Source organism: Actinia tenebrosa, unplaced genomic scaffold, assembly GCF_029948245.1.
Source record: "Actinia tenebrosa isolate PJP-AT-01 unplaced genomic scaffold, QUT_ActTen_1.0 PGA_scaffold13__45_contigs__length_12533684, whole genome shotgun sequence".
NCBI classification, from domain to species: domain Eukaryota; kingdom Metazoa; phylum Cnidaria; class Anthozoa; order Actiniaria; family Actiniidae; genus Actinia; species Actinia tenebrosa.
In genome coordinates this window covers 9321649-9347376 of record NW_028292573.1, presented here as the reverse complement: position 1 = coordinate 9347376, position 25728 = coordinate 9321649, and the positions used below count along the sequence as shown (strand labels likewise).

Below are 25728 nucleotides of genomic sequence, written 5' to 3'. Positions count from 1 at the left end.
TTTGAAAGGAAAATCAAAAACATTTATTTTTGGTGTCATACTAAGTCCAAAAGTAGCTCTTACACTCGTTTTCCCCCCATTTCTTTCTTTTACAAATAAACTATTTATATTTAGAAAAAGATTAAAGTAACCTACAAGACGAGGCTAAAAGATTTTCTAAAACAATTACTAGCGAATTCTTACAATCAGCAAAAACAAAAAATATTTTTTTAGCATACAACAAAGCTACTATATCTACTATACTAGTCTCAGTCCATTTGGGGTCCTTTTTTTTTTCTTGCAATCGGCAAAGCAAGCGTTGAGACAATATGTTACTGGCAAACGACGCCAGAATCTTCAATATGGCTACAGCCGGCGTTGTTACTAATCCATCCACGGTAACCACACGATAGCAAGGAGTCTTCACTGCCAACACAATGAGTCCTGTCAATCCATATTGGTCCGGTCCCCTGACCATAATTCGCACTTCTTGGAGCGGACGAAGCACTGGAATATCCAAGCTCACGGCAAACTACGTTAGCGTCATTCATATCCCACGCATCATCGCAGACCGTACCCCATTGGCTATCATGGTACACCTCCACACGACCGGAATTAGATGCACCGTTAACAAGTCTCACTCTTTTCTGGCACTTCACAGAGGCGTCTTCAGTATGGGAGCAGTTGTGGGTGCCCCATCGCGCGCTAGGACAGTGGAGAATGTTTGACTTGGAGCCCGTGCACGCTAACTCATGTAACCAAATCTGCCCAGTGCCTTGACCATACTGAGCGCTGTAATGTGCTTCAATTGCCCCTGGGAATCCAAGTTGTTTACATACTACATTTGCATCGTTCATGTCCCAGTTGTAATCACATATTGTTCCCCACTGACTGTGGTGAAACATTTCAATTCTTCCTACGCGAGAGGAACCGCCAACAAGACGCAGGGATCCTGGAGCCAATGCTGTTGGATAAGGATATAGTCGAACACAGTTTATGACCGAAATATGGATATATTTTATCAGTAATAGGGAAGCTGCTGAATTTGAACTAAAGGAACTGATAATAATAGATAATAGCACGGGTGGTGTGTCCATCATATGTGAAAATTGTTTTTTTCTTTCTCCTTTTCTTCGAAGAGATTTCTTCGAGTTGTCCAAATTTCTTCCCTCCGAAAATCATCATCGAAATTCCGATTTGATTATGAAACAATGCCACGGATTTGTTAGCAACTGACTATTTTAAGGTTGCTATATCATAAGGCAAGGACGAATTAACAAAATTAAATATAGTTGCTTTATGTAAAACTGTGAAACGACACCGATACACACTGTTGCTGTGTGACAGAATTGACACAATCACATAACGAGAGATTATTGCTGTTTGTTCGAAAACCGCAACGTCACGTTTACGGCACAACCCATGATTATTGTGATTTTTCATTATCTTTCCCCATCTATTAATGGGGAAAAAGTCATTCATAGACTATTCCTTACTTACCTTCATATTTAGCCGAAAAGCCAGTATTTTTTACTGAACCGTCGGTTCTAAAAGTTATATGTAGTTGATTTGAAGAACTTGTTATATAGGAAGGTAATGTGCTTCCACTGTAAGAACCGAGTTGGGGAGACGAAGTGGAATTACCATCATAGACTCTAATGTGGTCACAGCAACCTTCTGTATTGAATGTCTTAAAGTAAAGACCGATATTGGTGTTCGACGAGATAGTCCAATAGCAGTTCTGATTATCACTGTACTGTGTTGGGTAGCCTGGTGACATGATCTCGCCACCATGAGGGATGGTAGACTGGTAAAGAATGCCACAACTGTAGGAAGCGGACATTGTAATCGCTGAAATTAATAATAAAGAGTAGAAATGAAAAATTAGTAGTTACTCTACAAAACTTAAGTAAAAAGATAATAGTTAACAAATCGGCAAGGCTGGCGTAGTGGTAGTGCACTCGTCACCTTCGCGGTCTCGAGTTTGATTTCTGAGGTTATAATCAACGGTTACCGTCGCTTGATGCCACACTGTTCTAGAGTGCCCTCTCTCACAAAGTTTGACTGCAACTCCCCTTAATTAGGGATTGGATTTATTTAATATACCATTGCAAGTGCGTCCATCACCAACATATCCATTATTACAGACGCATTTGTAAGATCCAAGAGTATTAACAAAACATGCGCTACTATGACAACTATGCGAACCAAGACATTATAAACTAATTACGATTTTGAGACGACAATAGAGCGGATGCAATTAAACTGTGAAATCAAATCAAACTAAATACTAACTAATAGTATCTATTTAGTGAGTAATCGTTGCTATCACTCAATCAGAACATTTATTAAACAAAAGATTTGTCTTTGTATGATGAATGTTCTAATAGTAATAGCAACTATTAGTATAGGAAATCGCACGATCTCGAGTACAATTTGGAAATTGATAGACACGAGTAATGTTTTGAAAGTTCTTGTAATTGCACGAGCCTTTAGGCGAGTACAATTAAAGAACTTTCAAAACATTACGAGTGTCTATTAATTCCAAATTGTACGAGAAGATCGTGCGATTTTATATTTATAGTTCACTTAACAAAATTTCAGTAAAAAATGCGAAGCGACGCCGTTCATCTTTGTCTATTTGGCGGACGATTCCAGTCCATCGTGCAACTGAAATGCATAAAAGAGATTAGTTCTTACGGCTTTAAACTTTTATTTATGCTTTTTAAGTACAAAATGATAGAAAATAATTGTTTTGACATTGTTTTGGCCGTGTTGCCATAGCGACTTAATTCGGTACTCCTACGGAGTACAATTAACGCTATAATTGTACTCCTCTCGACCAATCAGAGTCGAGTAATTTTGTTGAGTGTACTATAAGTCCCTAAATAGATACTATTAGTTATTTTAGGTATTTAGTTTGATTTTATTTCGCGGTTTAATTACATCTGCTCTACCACGAAATATTGACGGCTAGTTGGGAGAAAATATACTGAATATACCGGTATTTTCTTCCAACGCCGTCAATATTTCGTGGTATAGTCTCAAACTCGTAATTAGTTTTGTATCGCGATTATAAAGAATTTAACACACAAAAAGGAAAAAAAACTGACCGATTTTCTTTGATTAAAAGCGAAATTCTCCTTACGAGCGCGCGGTATTGCGCAAGCAATAAGCGTAAAATTTGACGCGCGCGTGCTCAAGCTTTCCTTTTCGTCGCTTGTTAGCCAATCAGAAACCTTTATTTTGAAACGACAATACCGCAAAATATTGTCTTCTCTAAAATATAAGAAACTATTTAGTGAATCGCGATGCTTGTTGATATCTGCGAAGAAAAAAATAAATCAAACCTTACAAATGGAATTATCGATTGGGTGGACATTGTGTTTATGAAATATTTTAATTTTATCATAATGTATTAATTTGCCAACAATTTCAAACATTAGGTTTTAAACTTTGTTGTGCTTCCGGCATTTTCCAATAGTAGTACATCCAAACTGGCCTTTGTCCCACGAATCAATGATTTAGAATTGGGATCGAATGATTAAGATCTATTGTTCCAGTGGCGGAACAATGGAAATAGATCCAGAGAGACAAAGGACAGAGCTAGTGAGACTCTGGTGGAAAAAAGGTGGGCGGATGGGAGGGAAAAGAAAAATTCGGCTGTTCCTCAAAACTCCTTTCTATGGCTTTTTCCTCGATCCAATTAAAAGCCGGATTGAAGTTCGCTGCGTTCGGCCCCACCATACCAGTTTGATATTACCAGGTTCGATATTCTTCATCACGTCGGTTTGGGCAACTAACATTGGGTTAATTGCCGGTTACTTGTTATATATTCTTGCATATCATTAAATCATCTCCGGTGGGATTTATGGCCAGTTCGAATAGTTTTCTGGTTGACAATAATCAATCAAAACAAATGACATCACTGTATATTAACCAGCTACGCACTAATAAACGCATAATCTTTGTGGCGATCCAATTCGGAAAGAAAAATCATGTTATTAGAATTTTATATATTTTGACGAATGAGAATGGTGTTTGTCTCGGTTACCTTGACAATGGGAATGGAGTGCCACATAACCAACTGGGCATCTGCAGATATACGAACCAACAACGTTTACGCAAGTGGATCCCGGAGGACAGTCGTAAAGGGACTCACTGCATTCATCAACATCTGTCGGTATGGAAGAAAAACTAAGTTAATAGGTACGAAGTGGGAGAGAAAGAAAAACAGCTTCACATGGAGGCGAGGAAGGGAAAAAGGAACACTGACGAAAAGGACAAAAAAGAACAATTAATGAGAATGAGTAGGGAAATGAAAAAATACACTAGAAATTCTTATTGTGCTGCCACCTTCTGTTTTACTGCCAGTTTTCAAACTCCCAAGGACGCTTTCTTTTTTCCTGCAGTAAGCTATAGCTCTATTAAGCAGCCAACCTTTGGCCTCTATTCCCTTGACGCCACTTGACACATCTGTGGCTACCAAGTCACATGCTATTAGCATCACGTGATCACGCGCAGAACGTGTTTCTAGTATATTATCGTATGACCGTGAATCTTAGAGCCTGGACACTATCAAATCGAGCAATCTGATTGGATAGATCGCATCGCGGACTGGTCTAGATTCTCCGGTATTAACCGGTCCGATCGCATATTAATCTTACGGCGAAAACATTTTGTCCTTTTCAATGAAAAGTGGTCATATAATAAAACTCTTATCAACCGAGCTTGGTCGGTCTGTACGGGATAATCTTGACCTCGGTCTGTACATTCCGACCTCGGTCAAGATTATCCCGTACAGACCTCCCGCTCGGTTAATAAGATCTACTATTGTCAGTCTACTGTGTAGGTTATCGTTACAAGCTAGGGTAACCAGCCTTTAATTTATTAATTTATTTATTTTTAACATCATGTGGACATTAAGGTGTATTTGCTCCTTGGATAATTATCGAAGATTTGATTTATGTTTCTTCAAGCATATTTTGTTCGGAAAAAAATCATGTAAACAGTCAAGAATCCGTAAATGTCTTTCGATTTGTTTTAAAAAACCTGCCAAAACCTGAACTAAACCTGTACTGAATTTAATTACGGTCAGTCAGATGTAGATGTCCTGGAGAATGTGCTTAGATGAGTTTAAAGTTTGTATCAAATAATCTTTTCTTGTGAAAAAAGAAAGAAAAAAACTTAAAATCTCTCCAGAAATGAAGAACAAGCTTTGGACAATTACGGCTCACTAAACAGGGATAGTTTTTCGTCACTTTTCAACGTTTTGACTGTTTGAAGCAAGCATTAAGGACGAAATAGTTCATTTTATTTCAAAAATCAAATACAAAACGAAAAAGGAGGGAGGACTTAAACTCCCTGATTTTGAAAGTATGCTTAATGCAAGCCTTAATTGGATAGTTAGACTACGAGATAGCACTTTTAGATAATGGAAGAATATACAACTGATGAAATTAGGGAAAGTAGGAGGAATTACTTGTGTACAAGATATCACTGAATTACCTCATGACCTACCCAAATCTTATGAGAGTGCTCTAAAAGTATGGGCAGAGATCTGCCATACGACAGCAGATGATGCAGACCCTAAATCTATTTTGGAGCAACGTTTGTGGAACAATGTCTTCATCAATATTAATTGTTGTGTTAGTTGAGTAAGTAACCATATTTTTTCTTAACAATACTAGGGTGTAGGAAGCTTCCTCGTTAACCCTTTGGGTCGTATTCCTGCACTTTACCACCATAATAATTTACCCTTATGTTTTTTATGTATTATTTTATATTGTTGTAAGTGGAAATAAAAAAACTTGTGAAACTTGTAAAACCTTAGAAGATTTCTTAGTTGTAATATACCGTATATAAAGGACATGTGGAGACCTAACATCGGTTTTAATTGGCAAGAGGCATTGAATAAGGGTCTTACAAACTTGGATTGGCTAACTTGGTGCAGTCTGATTAAAGCTATTCCAGCAAACTGGGTTAGAAGTTTAAACAAGTATAAACAGTGTAAATATAAAGATATCACTTCAACAATAAAAATTAAAATCTCACAAAAAGCAATGGAATAGCTAATAGCAATGAAATAACTAATAATAATGACTTGAACTTTGAATTATAATTCATTCTGATGATGATCACTGGAGAGTGATCGAAATATCAAGCAAATAAATTATGCACAGAAAATGACTTCTCGCATTTGTATAGGAAATCGCATGGTTTCGAATGCACTTTGGAATAAATTTGCACTCACGGGTTTTCAAAAAGTTCAAAATCGCACGAGCCCGATACGAGAATACCATGCGATTTCTTGTTAATAATATAGATGCAAAAATTTCGAACCAAAATTAGATGGAAAAAATGCACGAAGCGAAGAACTCGTTTGTTTTTGTCAAAAATCGGTTTACAAAATAATATTTTATTTACAAGACAGGAAAGAAGTATGAATAACAAAGATTACTTTTGATCTTTAAAAAGTAAAAACATGTTTTTTAGAAATCATTTTTTTCATCTTCAAGACTTCAAATATTTGACATTTTTTGAGAAAACAAGTAAGCATATTGCGAAGAAATTCTGCAAAACTCACATAAATCATCAAATATCCTCTTTTTTCAATTCCTAAACACTCAAAGGAAAGTTGAATAAGCTGCTTTCTTTGTACAGAAGTATTATGTACCTCTTTACGGATAAAGTAGGCGAAAGCTCTTGAAGTTTCAACATCAAGTTTCAAGGCGTCTCTCGCTTCAACTTTCGCGTCAAGTGACCTTGAACAGCTGTAAAAAGCCCCAACTGATGTTTTTTTTCCTTCTTAATTCTCAAATGACAAGCAGCGAGTCCTCCTTTTGCCATTCTCAACCTTTTTTGCTGGTTTTCAACTGATGAAGCTTGTTTTTTTAGCATTTTTGAATCCGTTTTTAAGATGAAAATCCGCCATCTTGAATTTTCTGAGAACTTCCAAAGAGGGAAGGCTGTTCTGTTGCTATGACAACTGCTGTGATCTGCTTGGCTAGTTTGAATTTCTCTTGTCCTTTCAACCAATCACTGAAAAGTGTTTCATATTTTTGAACTGGCGTTTCACATTTTTGCACTGGTGTTTCAGGAAAACAGCACTGCTCTCAACCAATCAGAAGTGAAAATTTTTTGCATCTATATTATTAACTTTTATAATGGAATAGCTGTTATTACAGTTGAGCCCGCAATGAGAAATTATTTTGTTTAAGAATCATACGAGCGATGCTATGGGCCGATACAATAATTGTTGTCTCATTTGCATCTCATTTTCATGCATCTATAATAAAATGCTGTTATTAGATGGCATAAAAACGAAGCAAGTTCATCAATTTTTGATTCGAAAAAAATTTGAACTTCCAACTTCTTAGCGAAAATGGGAGATAATTTGCCAATTAAAAGGAAGAGTGGAGCAGGATTTACTCATTAATCTACAAGACAACTATTGATAACAAATTAAGGTGCCGGGTTCCAATATAGATTACTTTGTTTAATTTTTTGATTAATTGTTTATATGTAAATATAGATTTACATAGGTTTTAATTAATCGATAATCCACTATGTTCGTCTATTTTGCTGGTCAGCGGCTTTCACTACTAGATTATTACTACTAGTATACTAGAAAAGAGTAACTACAAGATGAACTCAGGAAAATAACGAGGCAGTTTTTTTAAACTAATATCCTCGATAAATTTACAAGAATAATGTTTTAGTATGTTACTATATTCAAAGACTTCATTGCGGACGAAATTGAAGACTAAAAGTGGATAATTCTGCGTCTAAATGTATCAAGATGACAGTTGTATCGAACTGCAGATGATGACTCGTTTTCAAAGGCATGTGTTTTATCTAGATTATTTGGATTTCTTTTTGGTTGTAGGCAAAATATGAACAAATAGTCATTGTGATTTGTTCATCGATTGATATTTGTGCATCGTGCAAATAATTTACAGCTACTTATTTCGAGTGAACTTATCGTTTTTTTATGACAGTATACAGCATTTTACCTTATATCAGTCTTTCGATTCCAATACTGTTTTCTAAAACCATTTTTTTACAATTTGTGTGGTTAAAATATGTTTTTAAAATATATTAGATCAGTTTAAACAGTGAATTTATATACATTTAAAGATGAATCGCATTCAAAACTATTAGCACCTTTTTGACGTAATACGTTAAATCTCAAAAATACTGAATGTTTGTCGACCTGTTCACTTCTCAAAACCTGCTGGCCGCAAAATGTTATTTTAATTTCTGTAAGAACTACCTTTTATATCTGCAGTACTCAAATATTATAGTCCTACGAAGTCTAACTTTTGAGTTTTGATTTTTTTTCCTAAGCTATATTTTAGCCAACTGGCCAAAGTCGATTATCGATGGTCGGTAAAATTGAAATATCTAGATATAAATAAGTTCATATTTAACTTTAAGGCTACTCATCTTTGCATAAGATATATGTCTACTATAATATGGAAGGATTTAGTGTTGTGATGATTTATTATGGATTTACGAATTTTTAAACATCGCCCAAATTTCATGAATGAGTAGTCAAAATCACTAATTTGGCCCCCAAGGGGACCCCCCCTGAAACTTTGCAAAAAAGCGCCGAGACACAAAACAAAATGTGTTTTGGAAATAACCTTGTAAGGACACACTCACACACAAAGTTTGAAAGAAATCTGTTTTTTCAACCAAAATGGTTATGAGGTTCTTACAGAGACAGCCTCTTAATTGTAAAATGTGAAATTTCATCTAAAGTTGTTGTAACTTAGAGTCGAAAATAAGGATTAACTACTGCTTTTATTTAACACAACAAGGAACACATGGCGGTCCGCCATTACACTCAATCCTCTCTCATGTCCCGTATGTAGAATCATGACGTCATCCATAAACAGGATATGACAAAAGTGTATCTAGATATCCCAACAAGGAAGCACGGTAGGATCTATTCTGTTCTGCTGGTATTCATTTTATCGCGTGTCAGCCATCTCAGGATACATAGTTTTATCTCGAATTATTTGAGTTCTACCACACCAAATACGTTGTATCTCGGATGTCCCTTTGGAGTTACCGTAAAAAATAGAGAACTATATATCGCAGTAAAAAATAATAGACAGCATGTCCACCTGACAAAATGTATATATTAGTAACATTAGAATGTTTTATCTTACATGGAATGATGACAATTGTTGCACTCTTTAAGTCTTTAAATCGTTAAAAATTCTTTTTTGTTTGTTTTTTTTTTTTTTTTTTTTTTTTTTTTTTTTTTTTTTTTTCTTTAATTTAATTTAATTTAATTTTTTGTTTTTTTGTTTTTTTGTTTTTTGTTTTGTTTGTTTGTTTGTTTGTAAATTAGTTAATTCTTGTTGTTATAGTTATTATATTGTAATTCTCAATATGTTGATTATTATTATATTTACTATAATGCAATCATCAATATGCGTACAATAAAGAAAGAAAGAAAGAAAGAAAGAAAGAATTTTCAGGGTAAATGCAAGCTATAATGATGTTTGCTTCCCTTTGCCCAGCCTTTGATAATAAGAAGTGTTGACACAAATAGTACATTTCTTGCTATGCATGTTTCATTATCTTATATCAAGAACTGTTGCATCCTTTATACACCTATTTCGAAGATCGTTGTCGCACCAAGTGCCTCAAGTAACAAGCCAAGGCCGCAGAGAACGTCGGTACTTTTAATTGGAATTGATTTATTCATAGGTTCATGCAAGTGGCTATAGCTCTACACTAATTATTTTCTCAAGCAACTTTGCTTGGAGCAATTTGCGAAGTCAATAAATGAAAATGCACCATGAAAAAACTAATTACAGCTAAAAGTACCGGCTTTCTCTGCGGTCTTGGGTTGTGCTTGAGGCTTTTGGTGCGACAACGATTTCAGAAATAGGTGTATATTATAGAAGCAAACCTGTACACGTCACTCCGATTCCTTGGTAACCAGGTTTACACTGACAAGTGAACGAACCACCATTGTTTGTGCAAGTAGCATCAGCATGACAGTTGTGTGTACCAGCAGTACACTCGTCCACATCTATGGTCAAGAAAATAATTAATGTCGTCAAAGCCTATTTTACTAGAGGAAGAAACTAAGATTTCAAGTAAGACCTTTATCAGGCCGCCTACAGAACAGAACAGGTTAACTCTTTCATTAAACGCTGCAGGCTTGGCATCTAATCTTACCATATCTGATATGCATTCACCCGCTTGATGAATTCCTACCCAGAGTTCCTTTCGGTCTATTCACGAAGGCTGGAGGCCGGCAAACCACGATGTTTTATTTGTATATTTTTTTGAATGACTATATAGTTACAAACCTGAATACGTCACTCCATTGCCTTGGTAACCAGGTTTACACTGACAAGTGAAAAAGCCACCAGTGTTTGTACAAGTAGCATCAGTATGATGTACCAGCAGTACACTTGTTCACATCCGTTTCACGAATCTTCCACTCCACTGCACTCCACTCCATTCCACTGCACTCCACTGCACTGCACTGCACTGCACTCCACTCCACTGCACTCCACTCCACTGCACTCCACTCCACTCCACTCCACTCCACTGCACTCCACTCCACTCCACTCCACTGCACTGCACTGCACTGCACTCCACTGCACTCCACTGCACTCCACTGCACTCCACTGCACTCCACTGCACTCCACTGCACTCCACTGCACTCCACTGCACTGCACTGCACTGCACTGCACTGCACTGCACTGCACTGCACTCACTCCACTCCACTCCACTCCACTCCACTCCACTCCACTCCACTCCACTCCACTCCACTCCACTCCACTCCACTCCACTCCACTCCACTCCACTTCTTTTGAAAGGAACGTGCTATATGCTCATCTATGGCGAAATCTTATTCGTATCTAAAAATAGTTCTATTTTTATTTTATTTTATTTTATTTTATTTTATTTTATTCTATTTTATTTTATTTTTTGCCCAATTGAAATCATGATTACATTTGCAACGTCATCTTAATTTTCCGAATTCGCAATTTTTCATTAAACTTAACGATAAAAAGTTATGAACGACATTTTCGCCGTACGGTTTAATTAGACTTGGCCCTGCATGGTACGATGTAATCTATGGATGAAAACTATACAGAATAAAAAAATTGCTTGTATGTACTGACTGTTAAGTGCCTATCAAGCCTACAGGATCTCTTCCTGATTTCAAAGCCCTAAATAAGATTGACCCTTACTTTCTTTTTGATATTATTTTTCGTTGCCGACGTATTCAATACAGAAATTACGAAAGGACTGACGTCAACCCAGGATCCTTGTAAAAAGTGCACTCATCAAATAGAGAATATCTATGTGAGAATTAACTCGAAATGACCGGAATTTTTGGTGGTCATAGTGCACTATAATCACTAAAAGTTTCAGTCTTTTGAGCTAATTTCAGATTTTCACAAGGTTCTATCTGTTAGATAGCCTTGCCCTGACTTGGATCAGCCTAGAGGTTTTTTTCCAGGATTCTATCTGAGAGTTTGACGTGATCTGATTTGGATCAGCCCAGATGTTAATTGTCTAAAGTTTCGAATTTGAGCGGGTCTTTTGTAAGAAGTCGCAAATCTTGATATACATACGCACGGATCTTTTACGCAATACGACGGGAGTTAAGTTCTTTTAGAATTCCTTTTTAAAACTTAAAAACTGTTTTTGAAGATTTTTTAAAAATACTGAAGAAAAATTAAAGAAGCTTGTGACTCAAAAGCAAAAAAGTCACTTTAGAAAAGTTAAAGTTATGTAGTCATATACCAATGTGATTCAGGCGGAATATTCTGTTAATCCCCAGCAATTTGTGCAAAATATTGAACTCACTATTTTGGCAGTTGTTCCCATCATATCCTTTCTTACATTGACAGCGATATTCCTGCCTGTTTTTCTGAAGGATGCAGGTGCCACCATTATGACAGGGTGTCTCTGCGCACGGGTTCTGGAAAGAAAAAAATGGTTTAAGTTATTGGTTTCCTTGTTAATAATTCTGGAAGAACAAGAAACTATCTTGACTATAATCTTTGGAAATTACCTGGATGCTGAAATGAACAAATGCATTGTTTTGTATCATGTTCTGCGGGTGAGTATGTTTATCGGTTGACAACAGCTCACATACGTGAAGTCCATTTTTCTTGGCTGTGGTTTGAAAGTTCATCGATTGACACCAAGGAACCCCAACACAGGCAAAGACACATTCCATTTTATCAGGAACTTGAGTGGTTTGTTGCTGAATGTCTTTGGTGTGAATGGGAAATGACAAAATGGACGCAGGAAAAGCATCAAAAAGAAAACCTTTGTCCTTGTTGAGATAGTCGTCCTGTTCATTACATGTGGTGTAGTGTGCTTTACACAAAAGCAGTACTAAAGCTAACCAGTTCATAACGAATGGCTACTGATTCGACCTTCGTACGTAAAGGGACGAAGGAATAACGAAAATGATAAAAGTCGGCACAAGCAACGTTTTAATTTTACTTTCAATTGCTTCAGCTCCTCCTACAAGCTAAAATTAAAAGGGGACAAAATCTTATCTCCATCCGGCCATTGATTGGGAAAGTATTAATTAGTAGTAAATATACTAATGTATAGTGTAATTTGAAGCAATCATTCGATACCTGCTCATTTAATAAAACGTTGTTTATCTTCTAAAGTATATGTTAAGTACCTAGGTGTACTACTACGTCGATAAACACCTGTCATGGGAAAACCACATCGATCTCTTCTTAAGTAATAAAATAAGTAGGACTGTTGGAATACTATCAAAACTGAAACTTTTCTTATCTACAAATACTCTATTTACAATGTATACGTCCCTTTTTCACCCCTTATTTTTATATGGAATAAGCATCTTGGGCGAAGCCGATAAAACTTGTATTAAAATAAAGGACTGATCATTGATTAACGTGCTTCCATCTAGTTTAGGATGCACGCGGGAAGCTGCTAAGCAAGAAAGAAGTTTAAGAGTCACACGAGTAGCCGAGTGCCGCGACTCTAGGATCTTTAGTGCTTAAGCAACTGATAACATTTTATCGGTTACGTTGCTTGTATATATTCCCTAACACATCTAATATTCGAAGTTTCTAGTGAACAAAGCATCTTTACACATTCAAAATATTGTGTCAATCAGATGAGATTCACTCCTAAAAGTTTTATTGAAAATTTTCAAGACTTGAAATACAAGGAAATATAAGGAAAAACATGTATTGCTTTTTGTATATTGTAAATTGCTAATTGTCACGTCTTTGTGTTAATAAAGTATCTATGGAAAAAAATAAAAGTCACATAGATGGAATGTGGAAGACAGCGCAACTGGATATGCTTTCTATGTCGTATTCGCATTAATACCATTCCTCATGACGGAATTAAGCGGCTGGTTAATGCTTTGATCATATCTCAACTTCATTATTCTAATAGTTTACATTATGGCGGCCTTCCAAATTATCAGAAAGAAAAGTTACAGAGAGTGCAAAACACTGCAGCAGCTGCGATGGATCGATTGGTCGAAGGTGCAAAACACTCAGATCATATTACACCCGGTTTGAAGGACTCTAATTGGTTACCAGTTGAGTCGAGAGTATTGTTTAAGATTAATCATGTCTTACAAGATCCTCCATGGACTTTCTCTGCAATATCTGGTGTCTCTCATAAAAAAAGCACCAAGCATCACGCGCGCTTCGCTTGTCTCACCAATGTGCTTTTAGTTCCTCCACCATATATAACAATCACGTAAGGCGATCGAAGCTTTATTCATTCAGCTCCTAAATTGTTTTCAAGGAAATTAGGACAGCAGGATTTCATTTTCATGATTTTACACGAAAATAAGCAAAATTATAGCTGAGATGAAATGGAACGACAAAGCTCAGCATTATTTTTGAGAACGGCGAAAAGGCCTGGCTACCAAGTTATATTGAAAATTTTTAATGTAAATAATTTCCCAATTGCTTTATGTAGAGTTAAACTCATGCTCAACTTTGTTCCAATTTATCTCGGCTATACTTTTTCTTATTTTTTAGGGTCAATTAAACCGACCAAATGTACACCATATTTTATTCAAGAAAAATGAAATATGATATCATACATTACGTAAAATTGAAAACGTCATTACATATCAGAAAACGATCAATTTCACAAAAAGATTTTATGAATAGGTTGAAAACATAAGAAAAACCTCTTAGATATTCTACTTTTTTTCCATATAGCAACTGCGTGGCAGGTAAATACGTAATACCCCCCTTTAAAAATATACAAAACATATCCATATGATACTAAAACAATAACAACTAATCTTCTTATGCATTTTAATCATTCTCAATTAGATCTTCTTTTTTTTTTTGTTTGAAGAAGAAAATTATCGAAAGTTAAGAAACAGATAAATGCCTTCACGTCAATTTACTATAAATGAAAAATCGCACGACCTTCTCGTACAATTCGTTAATAGTCGTGATGTTTTGAAAGTTCTTTAAAACTGCTATCTCGCCTAAGGGCTCTTTAAAGGCTAAAAGCTCTTACATATTAATAACGACTTGCAATTTTTTGTACTTATACAAAGTGGAAGAAGGTTATGAAACAATTTTAAGCTGACATTTCGTTTTTAAAGTTTTAATTTTAAGATTTGTGACAACAAGTTTACTCCAATTTTCTCGACGTTTCAAGATCATTTTTAAGAGTGAAGAGATCAATTGAATTGCAACTACTTATAACAATATCAGAGAATAAAAGAGAATCAACTTATGCCCCAAATAGGACCATTTCAAAGCAATAATTTTCATTCGTAATCTTCGTAAAAAAATAATTAATCTCGATTTTGAGGCTATAATGGCAATGTATACAGATAGTCATTAGCCTGAATAAGGCGAAAGTATAGGACATAAGTCCCCTACTATTACTATTACTCTAACTCCACCGCACAGCCTCCATTTGCAGTATACACTGTATTGCGAAATTATTGTCGGGTTCAAAGCATAGTGTACATAGAAGTTTATAATCCAAAATGCTTCTAACCCTCTAGACGTGAACGCTATGACATACTGAATATGTTATCTTAGAGAAAAACATTTTTTTCTTCTAATTTTCAAACATTGTCATCATTCTATAGTTTCCAGTTGCTATAGTTCACTATTCTTTGCAACGCACACCTGCAGATTTCAGTTTCGGCTTAGTGTGAATTTGAAGATAAACATCCGAACTAGGGTTTGTTACTAATAAAAACGCACAAAAATTTATGACTATATTCTTTATTTGTTTTTATGACTACATTTGCTTTTGCTTTGGATCCTCACCCCCACAATCATTGTTTTCAAATGTTCCCGAAAAAATGTATGCTTTGTAGTGATAATTTTATCGGGATGTCTTGGATAGTATTGATATGATTTCACTTGTAGGACTTATCTGGTAACTAGGGAATCTTCGTGTCCTATTTCCATTGTTTTCGTTGCCACGCGTGAGAAACAAGACAACAGTCGCGAACGATGAAATTGGGCAATAGACTGCCATCAATCTATCGGTACCTTAGTTACATACTCTGATTGAAGCTAGCGTATTGTCACAATTGCCATGTTGCGACTATTGTCTCGGTCAACGCGCGTTGCTAGAAAAACAGCATTCTTGTACCCAGACCCTTCGATTTTTCATTAGAAAACTAAAAAAGGTTTGGATAGGAGACTTCTTCGAGCTATTCGATGATTACATATTCACATCCTGGTGTGAATAAGGTCACTTTTAGTGGGGTATATCATGTATACACACACCTGTGCATAGATATCTAATAATGATAATCACGTGGTGTGAATAAGGTCACGTGTAGTAGGGTATATCATGTATACGCACACCTGTGCATGGATATCTAATAATGATAATCACCTAGTGTGAATAAGGTCACGTTTAGTGGAGTATATCATGTATACACACCCCTGTACATAGATATCTAATAAATGATTATCACGTGGTGTGAGTAGGGTCACGTGTAGTAGGTTATATCACGTATACACACTCCTGTGCATAGATATCTAATAAATGATTATCACGTGGTGTGAGTAGGGTCACGTTTAGTGGGGTAAATCATGTATACACACCCCTGTGCATAGATATCTAATAATGATAATCACATAGTGTGAGTAAGGTCACGTTTAGTAGGGTAAATCATGTATACACACCCATGTACATAGATATCTAATAATGATAATCACGTGGCGTGAGTAAGGTCACGTGTAGTAGGATATATCATGTGTATACACCCCTGTACATAGATATCTAATAAATGATTATCACGTGGTGTGAATAAGGCCTCGTGTAGTGGGGTAAATCATGTATACACACCCCTGTGCATAGATATCAAATAATGATAATCACGTGGTGTAAGGTCACGTGTAGTAGGTTATATCATGTATACACACCCCTGTACATAGGTATCAAATAATGATAATCACGTGGTGTAAGGTCACGTGTAGTGGGGTAAATCATGTATACACACTCCTGTACATAGATATCAAATAATGATAATCACGTGGTGTAAGGTCACGTGTAGTAGGGTAAATCATGTATACACACCCCTGTACATAGGTATCAAATAATGATAATCACGTGGTGTAAGGTCACGTGTAGTAGGATATATCATGTGTATACACCCCTGTACATAGATATCTAATAAATGATTATCACGTGGTGTAAGGTCATGTGTAGTAGGGTAAATCATGCATACACACCCCTGTACATAGATATCTAATAAATGATTATCACGTGGTGTAAGGTCATGTGTAGTAGGGTAAATCATGTATACACACCCCTGTACATAGATATCTAATAATGATAATCACGTGGTGTAAGGTCACGTGTAGTAGGTTATATCATGTATACACACCCCTGCGTATAGATATATCTAAAGTTTTTTTCAGTTTTTGATCATGTTTGATCGGCACGTTCGGCACAAGTATCTAAAGTAACCTTCACTAAATAGAATATCATAGACGTTAGACGATGTAAGAATAGTTATCTAAAATGACCTGTTGCTTCAATGAGAATGTGATCTGAAATGCACAAAATCGCTTTTTTCTTCATATAATTCTATGATAAGGTATTTGACTAACCATTTTGATGTATTACATAACTTGTTTCACGTTGAAATTTTGATTGTCACGAAACCATTGTCGATTTGGTTACCTCCTGTTACACCATTACAACTGGTACCACTACAATACGATCCCCCACCCCCACCGGCTTGGTACGATGCTTTACCACTACCTCCACCTGAGTACCCTCCTCCGCCTCCAGATGCTCCGTTATCTTCTGACCCACCCCCTCCTCCTCCGAATCCTCCAACTGCACCAGGAGCGGGTCCACCGTTATTACCACTATTCATTTTCCCAGCAAGGCCTCCGACCCACCCTTGAAGTCGTGATCCACCTCGGTCACCGTGTGAAGTGCCTGATCTTAAACATCCCTCCCCATTCCAACCAGCACCAACCCCTCCATTGTAATTTCCACCAGAGTTACACGCTCCCGGGCTACCTCCACTGCCTCCTGCGTATGATGTACTCGATCCCACGCTGGCTGTACCGCTCGTTCCTGCTTGACCGTCAACACCGTTGTAACCTCCCGATGCTCCTCCACCGCCACCAGCGGCAATGAGAAGCGAGTTGCTTGTGGTATACACGAAACTGCCTCCTCCACCACCAGTACCGGCGTTATCTTCAACAGACAAGCCAAGCTGTGCTGCAGTCTTTGTTGTTACTTGCCCTCCTTTCACTTCAACTGAGTTTCCTCCTCGATGACCGACTACAATATTTAGTACAGTACCAGAGGATAATTGAAAAAAGCCTTCCATGGTAGCACCTCGTCCACCATAGTACGTTCCCGGTTTGGTACCATAGTTGTATGAATGAGTACCACCACGTGCCCCTCCTGCACGTATCAGGTACGTCCCTGTACTTGACACAGTGTATGACTGGATGGTGCCAGTTCGTCCAGTACCAGTAGCAGAGAAACTTGTAATTGGTTCTAAGAGAGAGATTAAATAGGATTGGATGAGTGAAGTTGTTCGTTAGGCTTAGAAAGGCTTAGAATGTTTGCATTAAAAAAATTCAAGCGGATAAATTTTCACGTGAGACTGGAATTAAAATATTAGGAGTATATTTTTCTAATAAATGGCAATCATCGAAATATCAACAACTTTGAAATATTTTTTGAAAACTTTAAAGCCACGTTATCAATCTGGAAAGGTAGAACCCTAATAGGCAAGATACAAATCGTAAAATCGTTAGGTCTCTCTCACAGGCAGAAAAACAAGGTTCCTGTGTATGGTTTATAAGGGAATGTATGAGAGTTATGATAAAGTCATGACAATAAAATGTTTCACTCAACAATTTGCGTCAAAATTAAACTTGCTGCAGTTGTTGCATTTACTTTTTTCAGTCTTCTGTCGAAGTTCAGCCCGATTTGAGGTCGTTTAGTGGGTTTTTTCAAAATCCGCTCTTATCTTATGAGTGTTTGGGAGGTGGGGGAGTGGTTGTTTTCACGGCTTTGGTGTAAGTCATGCGACTTGCATGATTGATTTACCATTTTGCATAATTTATGAAATTAGTTCGGCACGTTTTTAAACTGCGTTTGCCGCAAAGTCGCTCCGGAGTCGTATTGTCCGACTTGGCTTGTCGAACTTATGCTGGACTTGAACCTATTCAATAGGGTCGTTCTCAATTGCAGGCAAACGTTGTACTAGGCATGAGCCTATTTCAAGTAATAAGTTCGACTTAAATAATCTCATGGTTAGTTCGACGTTTGCCCTGGACCTAACTGAGTTAAACATGAAATTCAGTTGATATTTGACATTCGTATGGAAAGATCCAGAACACGTGAAAAACGTTTCCTAATGATTCTAATCAATGTCTTATTCCAGCGACTGTTCAATTCATGCTCGGCCTTCAGTCAGTATAGCTCTTTCAATGTCATAACAAGTTACCATAGGTTTTTAAAAACATGCATCTTTTCAGTCAATAATAATAATAATAATAATAATAATAATAATAATAAATTATGATTTATATAGCGCTAATATCCCCATGGTTCAACGGCGCTTTACAAGAAGATCTGATAAAACATATAAAAATATAACTATATAAATATTTAGTGTGGTTAAGTGGTATACATTAAAATCTTTAAACAATAATAATTACAAACAACATTATAAATACATCATATTTGATAGACTTATTGTTTTACATAAAATTATGAATCAATGATTGAATAACTTTTAACATTAATTGGCTATTATACATAATAATAATCATTATAAAAAGTTTGTTGAAAAGTAAAAACATAGATATCTAAAATAAAACTACTAAAAGGATGCTTGTTGAAAAAGCCAGGTTTTAACCCTTTGCTTGAACTGTGATATTGAAACAGAGGATCTAATGTTCTGTGGTAGATTGTTCCACAGTTCAGGGGCCGCATTAGAGAAGGCTCTTCTACCATACTGTTTCAGGTTGTAAGATTCCCTTACTAAAAGATTCTGAGACATTGATCGTAAGGAACGTGATGGAACATAAGGAACCAACAAGTCACATAAGTAGGAAGGAGTCTGATTATGTAAGACCTTGAAAGTGAGTAGTAGAATCTTAAAGACAATACGCTGTTCTACAGGTAGCCAGTGCAGGTCATATAAGATGGGAGTAATATGATCTTGTTTTCTTGAAAAAGTAATAAGTCGAGCAGCTGCGTTTTGTACATGTTGTAATTTTTGGAGAGAAGTTTTGGGAAGACCATAAAGTAAAGAATTACAGAAGTCAAGTTTCGAAGATATGAGGGCATGGACAAGAGTTTCACATGCATTACGACTCAAGTATCTTCTAATTTTCCAAATATTATGAATATGAAAAAAGCAGGTCTTACATACGGAAAGTATCTGATCTTCCAATGACAGATTCTCATCAAAGATGATACCAATGTTACGAGGTGATGTAGATCGAGTAATAGTAGAGTTCGAAATTTCAAGAGATACAATGGGTGGTAGAGGACGACGAGGGTTTGATAAGACAAGAATTTCAGTTTCGTCCTTATTAAGTTTCAACTTGTTGCAAGTCATCTATCTATTAATTTGTGAAACACAGGTCTCAATTTGCCGTTTCGCTGAATTGAGCTCAATTGATGAAGATGTAGAAAATGCTAAATAGATTTGTGTGTCATCAGCATATAGATGAAAGTTGATGTTGCACTTCCGCATAATATCACCAATTGGTGCAGTGTACAAAAGAAATAATATGGGTCCCAGAATAGAGCCTGTGGGACACCACATTCAAGAGGTTGAAGAGAAGATGAGACGCCATTTACTTTTACTCGAAAGCATCTATCACTAAGGTAGGATTTAAACCACTGAAGGGATTTTTCAATTATGGCATATCTAGATGAGAGCCTCTCAAGAAGAATGCTATGATCAACGGTATCGAAAGCAGCTGAAAGATCAAGTAATACCAAAATGACTGCAGATTGTCGGTCGATAGCTTGAAAGAATGTCATTATGAACTCTCAGAAGGGACTGTTTCAACGCTATGGAATTTCTTGTAAGCTGATTGGAATTTTTCATGAAGATGATTTTCCTCTAAGTGCTCTACTAGTTGAGTGGCAACCACCTTTTCTACGACTTTAGAGAGAAATTTCAAGTTGGATATTGGTCTGAAGCTGGAAAATTCATCAGGAGGCATCTGATGTTTTTTAAGAACTGGTCTTACTAATGCTTCCTTTAGATGACTTGGCATTGCTGCAGTGCTTAAAGATAAGTTGACAATCTTTGTAATAGATGGAAAGAGTATTTCGATACTACCTTTAAGAATAACACCAGGGAGAGGATCTAGATCGCGGGATTTGCTGAGAAGTGGAAGTATCAGCTTAGACAGATCATCGCATGAAATAGCAGAGAATGAATTCAGATGTCTAGACACTGGTAAAGGTAGATGGTTGTCTACGTAGGTTGGATGTAGAACAAAATCATCTTGAATAGCTTTTATTTTACCAACAAAAAAGTCAGCAAAAGAGTTAGCAAGATGTTTAGCAGTAGGAGCGGCAGGAAAAGGTTGCTCAGGATTTCTGTGTAGCCATTTGTCAAAAGTAGAAAACAAAACTTTCTGATTGGACTTATTATCATTAATGATACTGGAAAAATATTCATTCTTAGATTTCTGAATAAGACGCTTTACAACCCAACATTGCTCAACATATAGATCACGATCAATTGTTAGACGTGAACTTCGCCAGGTTCTCTCAAGTTTACGGCGTTTAATCTTTTCAGATTTTATCACTACCGTGTACCAAGGGGCTGATGGCCTCATTGTTATAATACGTTCTTTGAGAGGAGCGTGCGAGTCAAGAATTGACAACAGTTCAGAGTGATATTGTAAAGTAAGGCTGTCGATATCATCTGCTGGTGAGGTTACTAAACAGGACCGAGCAATATCACTATTAAATGTGTCAATATCAATTGAATTGATCTTTCGGCATTTTGAAACAATTTTTTCAAAAGGTGGTTTTTTTAGTAAGCAGTTCACAAGACACAGCAGAATGGTCTGATATAGCAGGATCAGAGATAGAAACTTTATCAATTAATTTGCTATCAGCTCTGGTAATGATAAGGTCAAGCATGTGTTTCTCTTTGAATGTAGGTTGTTTAATATGCTGACACAAATTGAAAAGATTCAAAATGTTAAGAAATTCAAGAGCATGATAGTTAGTTGGATCTTCAATATGAAAATTGAAATCACCCACAAGAAGAAATGAGGCAGAATTAATAGAAAACTGTTCCAGAAACTGAGAAAACTCGTCAAAAAACATTGGAATGGAGAATTTGTTCCGACCTGATGGAGGCGGTCTATATAAAACAAAAATTGAAATGGTAGACGGAGATGAGTTTAAAGACATGCCCATAACCTCAAACGACTTGAATTTAGATATCGAAATTTTATTTAATTTAAGAGATTTTTTAAAAAGTAAACCAACACCACCTCCTCTAGATTTTCTGGGCATGTGGTAAAAAAGATAGCCTTTAGGAGTTAATTCATTTAAAATCAATTGTAAGTTTGAATTATTTGTATTCAACCAAGTTTCAGTTAAACATAGCAACTCAATATCATTTTCAATAATAAAGTCATTTATAATCAAAGCTTTATTGCATACAGACCTGCAGTTTAATAGAAAAAGTTTAGAGCTTCTATGAACATTTGATGATGAAGGAATGCAGCGAGGATAGTATAGATTGTTCGTATTTATTCCACGATGTGAATTGTTGTGCCTATTCATGGTGTTCAGCCAAGGTGAACGAAGGGACGAATTCTGAATACTTAATTTCTTGGTAGATCGGGAAATAATTGGTTTTATCAGACGAATATCATCATCCTTTGCTTTAGATCGTCCACCACGTTTTCCTCTGAATTGCCGTAGTATTCCAAGAGATTTCATAGTTTCCCAGGTCCCAAAATCCAGTGGAAGTTGACGATAACGATGACCAGTAGACGTACAATGGCGGGAAGTTTGAAAACCAGAAGAACATTTCCACCAGAAACAGCGTGATAGTAAAACCTTTCTCGAATAAAAAAGCATAATTTTACAGTAGAGATACTCAGAAAAGAGATTCTAAGAGTAAAAAGCATCAAAAAGTATTCAAATCAAGAATAAACTTCAAAGACATCAAGAGCTAAATTTTTAAGCATCCTGTTATGGCGCTGATATATTCATAATGTTATTAATAGCTTTATGTGAATAACAAAAACATCGTTGATTTTCACATCACTATGTGGGAAGCACATGCTGGTCACAAATTGCATCTTGCGCGTCATATTTGGCTGAGGTTCATGTAATAAGCGATAACATGTAAGAAAAGAGTTGATCTCTATATCTACCTAGATTCGAATTCTTTTCAGTTTCTGTTTTTCCAGTTTTCCTCCCTCCGCAAAACTTGACACACTAAATTTGAATTTGATCAATGAGTTGGCCTTGGAGTGACTTTGATCAGCCCAGAAATGAATTATGACAAATTAAAATGTATCTAATTTTGACAAAGGTACAAACGCGACAAACGTGACAAACGGGACATTAATGCCGATCAGTGATCTATACTAGTATTGAGTGTCTAGAAACCACTCAGGAATAATTGTTTTTCTCATCAATGCGACCTGAGTTCGAGTCCTGCCAGGCTTGTGGTGTCGTAAGTGAGTAGAGTTGTTTGTTGATTCTCTCCTGTTTTTCGAGTGTTTTTCTCCGGGTTGCCCGGGTTTCCGGTTTATTTAGAGTTATTAGAGAGTTTTAGGTTTACGATCACGGCAAACGTGAAACGTCAGTTGACCAATAAAAAATTCTTTTAAATTACTGAAAAAGAATCGCAAAAAATTCCAAGTAGTAGAAAATCGAAAGAGTATTTGCGCTTTGTGAGAAGGTTTGTAAAAGGTAAAGTAAAATAAAGGAAAACTATGAAAACGTGGTCACGTTTGCCGTTTGCGGGGAGAAAAAAAAGTCAATCTAAAACTCTCTATTTCGAGTTAAATTTACGTGCCTACTTTTATGGAACACCGCAAGCTCATAAACTAACTATGGCATGATTTCTGAAGAGATTTGGGCTAGTTTAACTCTTAATTTTGCATGCCAAGATAAGATAATGGTAATGTTCGGCCAATCAACCAGTTACTGCAATTTTCATAAAGATGCGAAATCTGTGTCTGCGAGCTGCACGCTGAAATTATGTTTTTCGCTGCCGTCAGTCAAAACATGAAAGGTGCCGACTGAAATTGTCTGAAATTTATTGGAAGACACTGACCTTTAAATGTAGGTAGTTTAGCGATGTCCGATTGTGATAAGGTGGTGAAATAATGTCGCAAAAACTATTGATTCGCAATTTCAATTATTGTGCTAATTAAATAAATATGGAAAGATGAAAACATGCAATTTTCACAAGTGGATATTGGAAATGTTCAAAGAAAAAGCAAAGAAAAAATCTAAACTTTCTAAAATATTTACAATTTCTTTTTTAGACAAATATAATATTACTGTTCTGGATGGTTAAAGTTCGTATTAAATATTCGTATTTTTACGAATATTTTTGTTCGAGGCAGTTGGCTTTTGGCCTTGAAAATTGCGCTTTTACGACTCAATAATTTTGTTCATTTTTAGCGAATTTCACTCAACAAGATTCCTCTACTGTACGTACATACTCTTTTATAGTCGTGTCATGTGTATGCAAGAGTTTAAAGTACTTAACAATGGCTTAGGACTCACCATTTTGGCAGTTGTTCCCATCAAATCCTGTCTTACATTCACAGCGATATTCCTGCCTGTTGTTCTGAAGGCTGCAGGTGCCACCATTAAGACAAGGCTGTTGTTCACAAGGAGTCTGTTAAAAAAGGAAATTATCACCACATACTTAAATGATACTAATAGATTTAATCCTACACGACGAAAAATAGATTAAAGTTCACATTAAAAAGGACAAAAAGAATGGAAGGAAAATGTATCTAGCATACTTTGTGACGCCGACTTGATGGACATTAATATTATTTTCTCCGCTTTGTGAATATTCTTTTAAAAAAACATTTCAAGCAATACAAGAGGCTTAAGCAAACAAAGCTGATGATATTAATTTGACATACAGTCAATGTCATTAACGTTGTCCACCGAAAAATGACCTTTACACATTTAGTCATTTAGACATTTAGACTAAAAGAAATATCACGTGTTTTCTCGAACGTTTAGCCATTCTCCATCTTAAATCCTCACTAAATGAATTTTACATTTAAAGTTCAGGCTGACGCATACGAGGTAAAGAATACATAATGAAACACGTGATATTTCTTTTAGTCTAAATGTGTAAATGTGTAAATGCCTAAATGTCTAAATGTGTAAATGTGTAAATGTCTTTTTTCGGTGGACAACGTTAATGACATTGACTGTATTTGAAAGAGCATTATACTTTGTATGCTGACTGAAATTATTCAGTTCAAAACCCATAGCTTAGAACAATAAACTATTGTTTGTTTGTTTCTTACTTTATGTAAATATTTTTTTTCAGTTAGTTTCTTGATAATGATGACAGGATGTCATCGAAACGTCGAAATCTATCTGCGTTAGTTTTTCTGATTAAAACCTTTAAAAACTTTCTTTAAATTTTCTTGCCTACCGTTTCAGCTAAATAAACTTTTTTAATACATCAATTGGCAGAACATATTGTATTGTGGTTACTTCTATCCCTATCGAGGACTTTTCTCTTGTATTTCTCCGTAAAAATCAATTCGAAAATCACTTGGAACTGGAGAGGGTTTTTTCTTAGTCTGTTTGAAAAAATAAGCATGACACTTAATTTCGGATGCCATCCTTTCTCTAACTAAAGAACTGCGCCTACCTTGATGCTGAGATGAGTAAATGTGTCGTTTATTGTCATGTTCTGCGGATGAGTATTTTTATCGGTTGACAACAGCTCACATACGTGAAGTCCATTATTCTGGGTTGTGGTTTGAAAGTTCACCGATTGACACCAAGGAACCCCAACACATGCAAAGACACACTCCATTTTATCAGGAACTTGAGTGGTTTGTTGCTGAATGTCTTTGGTGTGGATGGGAAAGGATAAAATGGACTCAGGGAAAGCATTAAACAGGAATTCATCATACTTGTTGTCGCTGTGTTCATTACATTTGCTGTAGTGTACAGTACATAACATCAGCACTACAGTCAGCCAAGTCATGATTAATGACAAACAAT

General features: G+C 36.2%; 1 protein-coding gene across 3 annotated transcripts; it reads right to left on the bottom strand.

The window, feature by feature from the left end:
• Positions 1 to 25728, bottom strand: LOC116293130 (uncharacterized). Of its 3 annotated transcripts, none has more exons than XM_089028624.1 (6): positions 25370 to 25728; positions 24250 to 24364; positions 9911 to 10033; positions 4034 to 4156; positions 1480 to 1830; positions 1 to 943 (listed from the first exon to the last, which is right to left on the bottom strand). In XM_089028624.1, exons 1-6 carry the CDS (start codon positions 25709 to 25711, stop codon positions 312 to 314), a joined length of 1686 nt encoding a protein of 561 aa, XP_088884750.1. In that variant the 5' UTR covers positions 25712 to 25728; the 3' UTR covers positions 1 to 311. The 3 variants fall into 3 exon arrangements, with proteins under 3 accessions (XP_088884750.1, XP_031556386.2, XP_031556384.2); XM_031700526.2 differs by lacking the exons at positions 24250 to 24364; positions 25370 to 25728 and adding exons at positions 11833 to 11947; positions 12041 to 12568; XM_031700524.2 differs by lacking the exons at positions 1 to 943; positions 1480 to 1830; positions 4034 to 4156; positions 9911 to 10033 and adding an exon at positions 15224 to 17997.

Excerpts from the sequence above, each read along its gene's own strand:
- LOC116293130 (XM_031700526.2), bottom strand. The coding sequence starts at position 12,388 with ATGAACTGGTTAGCTTTAGTACTGCTTTTGTGTAAAGCACACTACACC. Across the intron at positions 11,948-12,040 it reads TTGTTCATTTCAGCATCCAG|AACCCGTGCGCAGAGACACC; the intron begins GTAATTTCCAAA and ends TTTTCTTTCCAG. Across the intron at positions 4,157-9,910 it reads AATCGGAGTGACGTGTACAG|ATGTTGATGAATGCAGTGAG; the intron begins GTTTGCTTCTAT and ends CCATACCGACAG.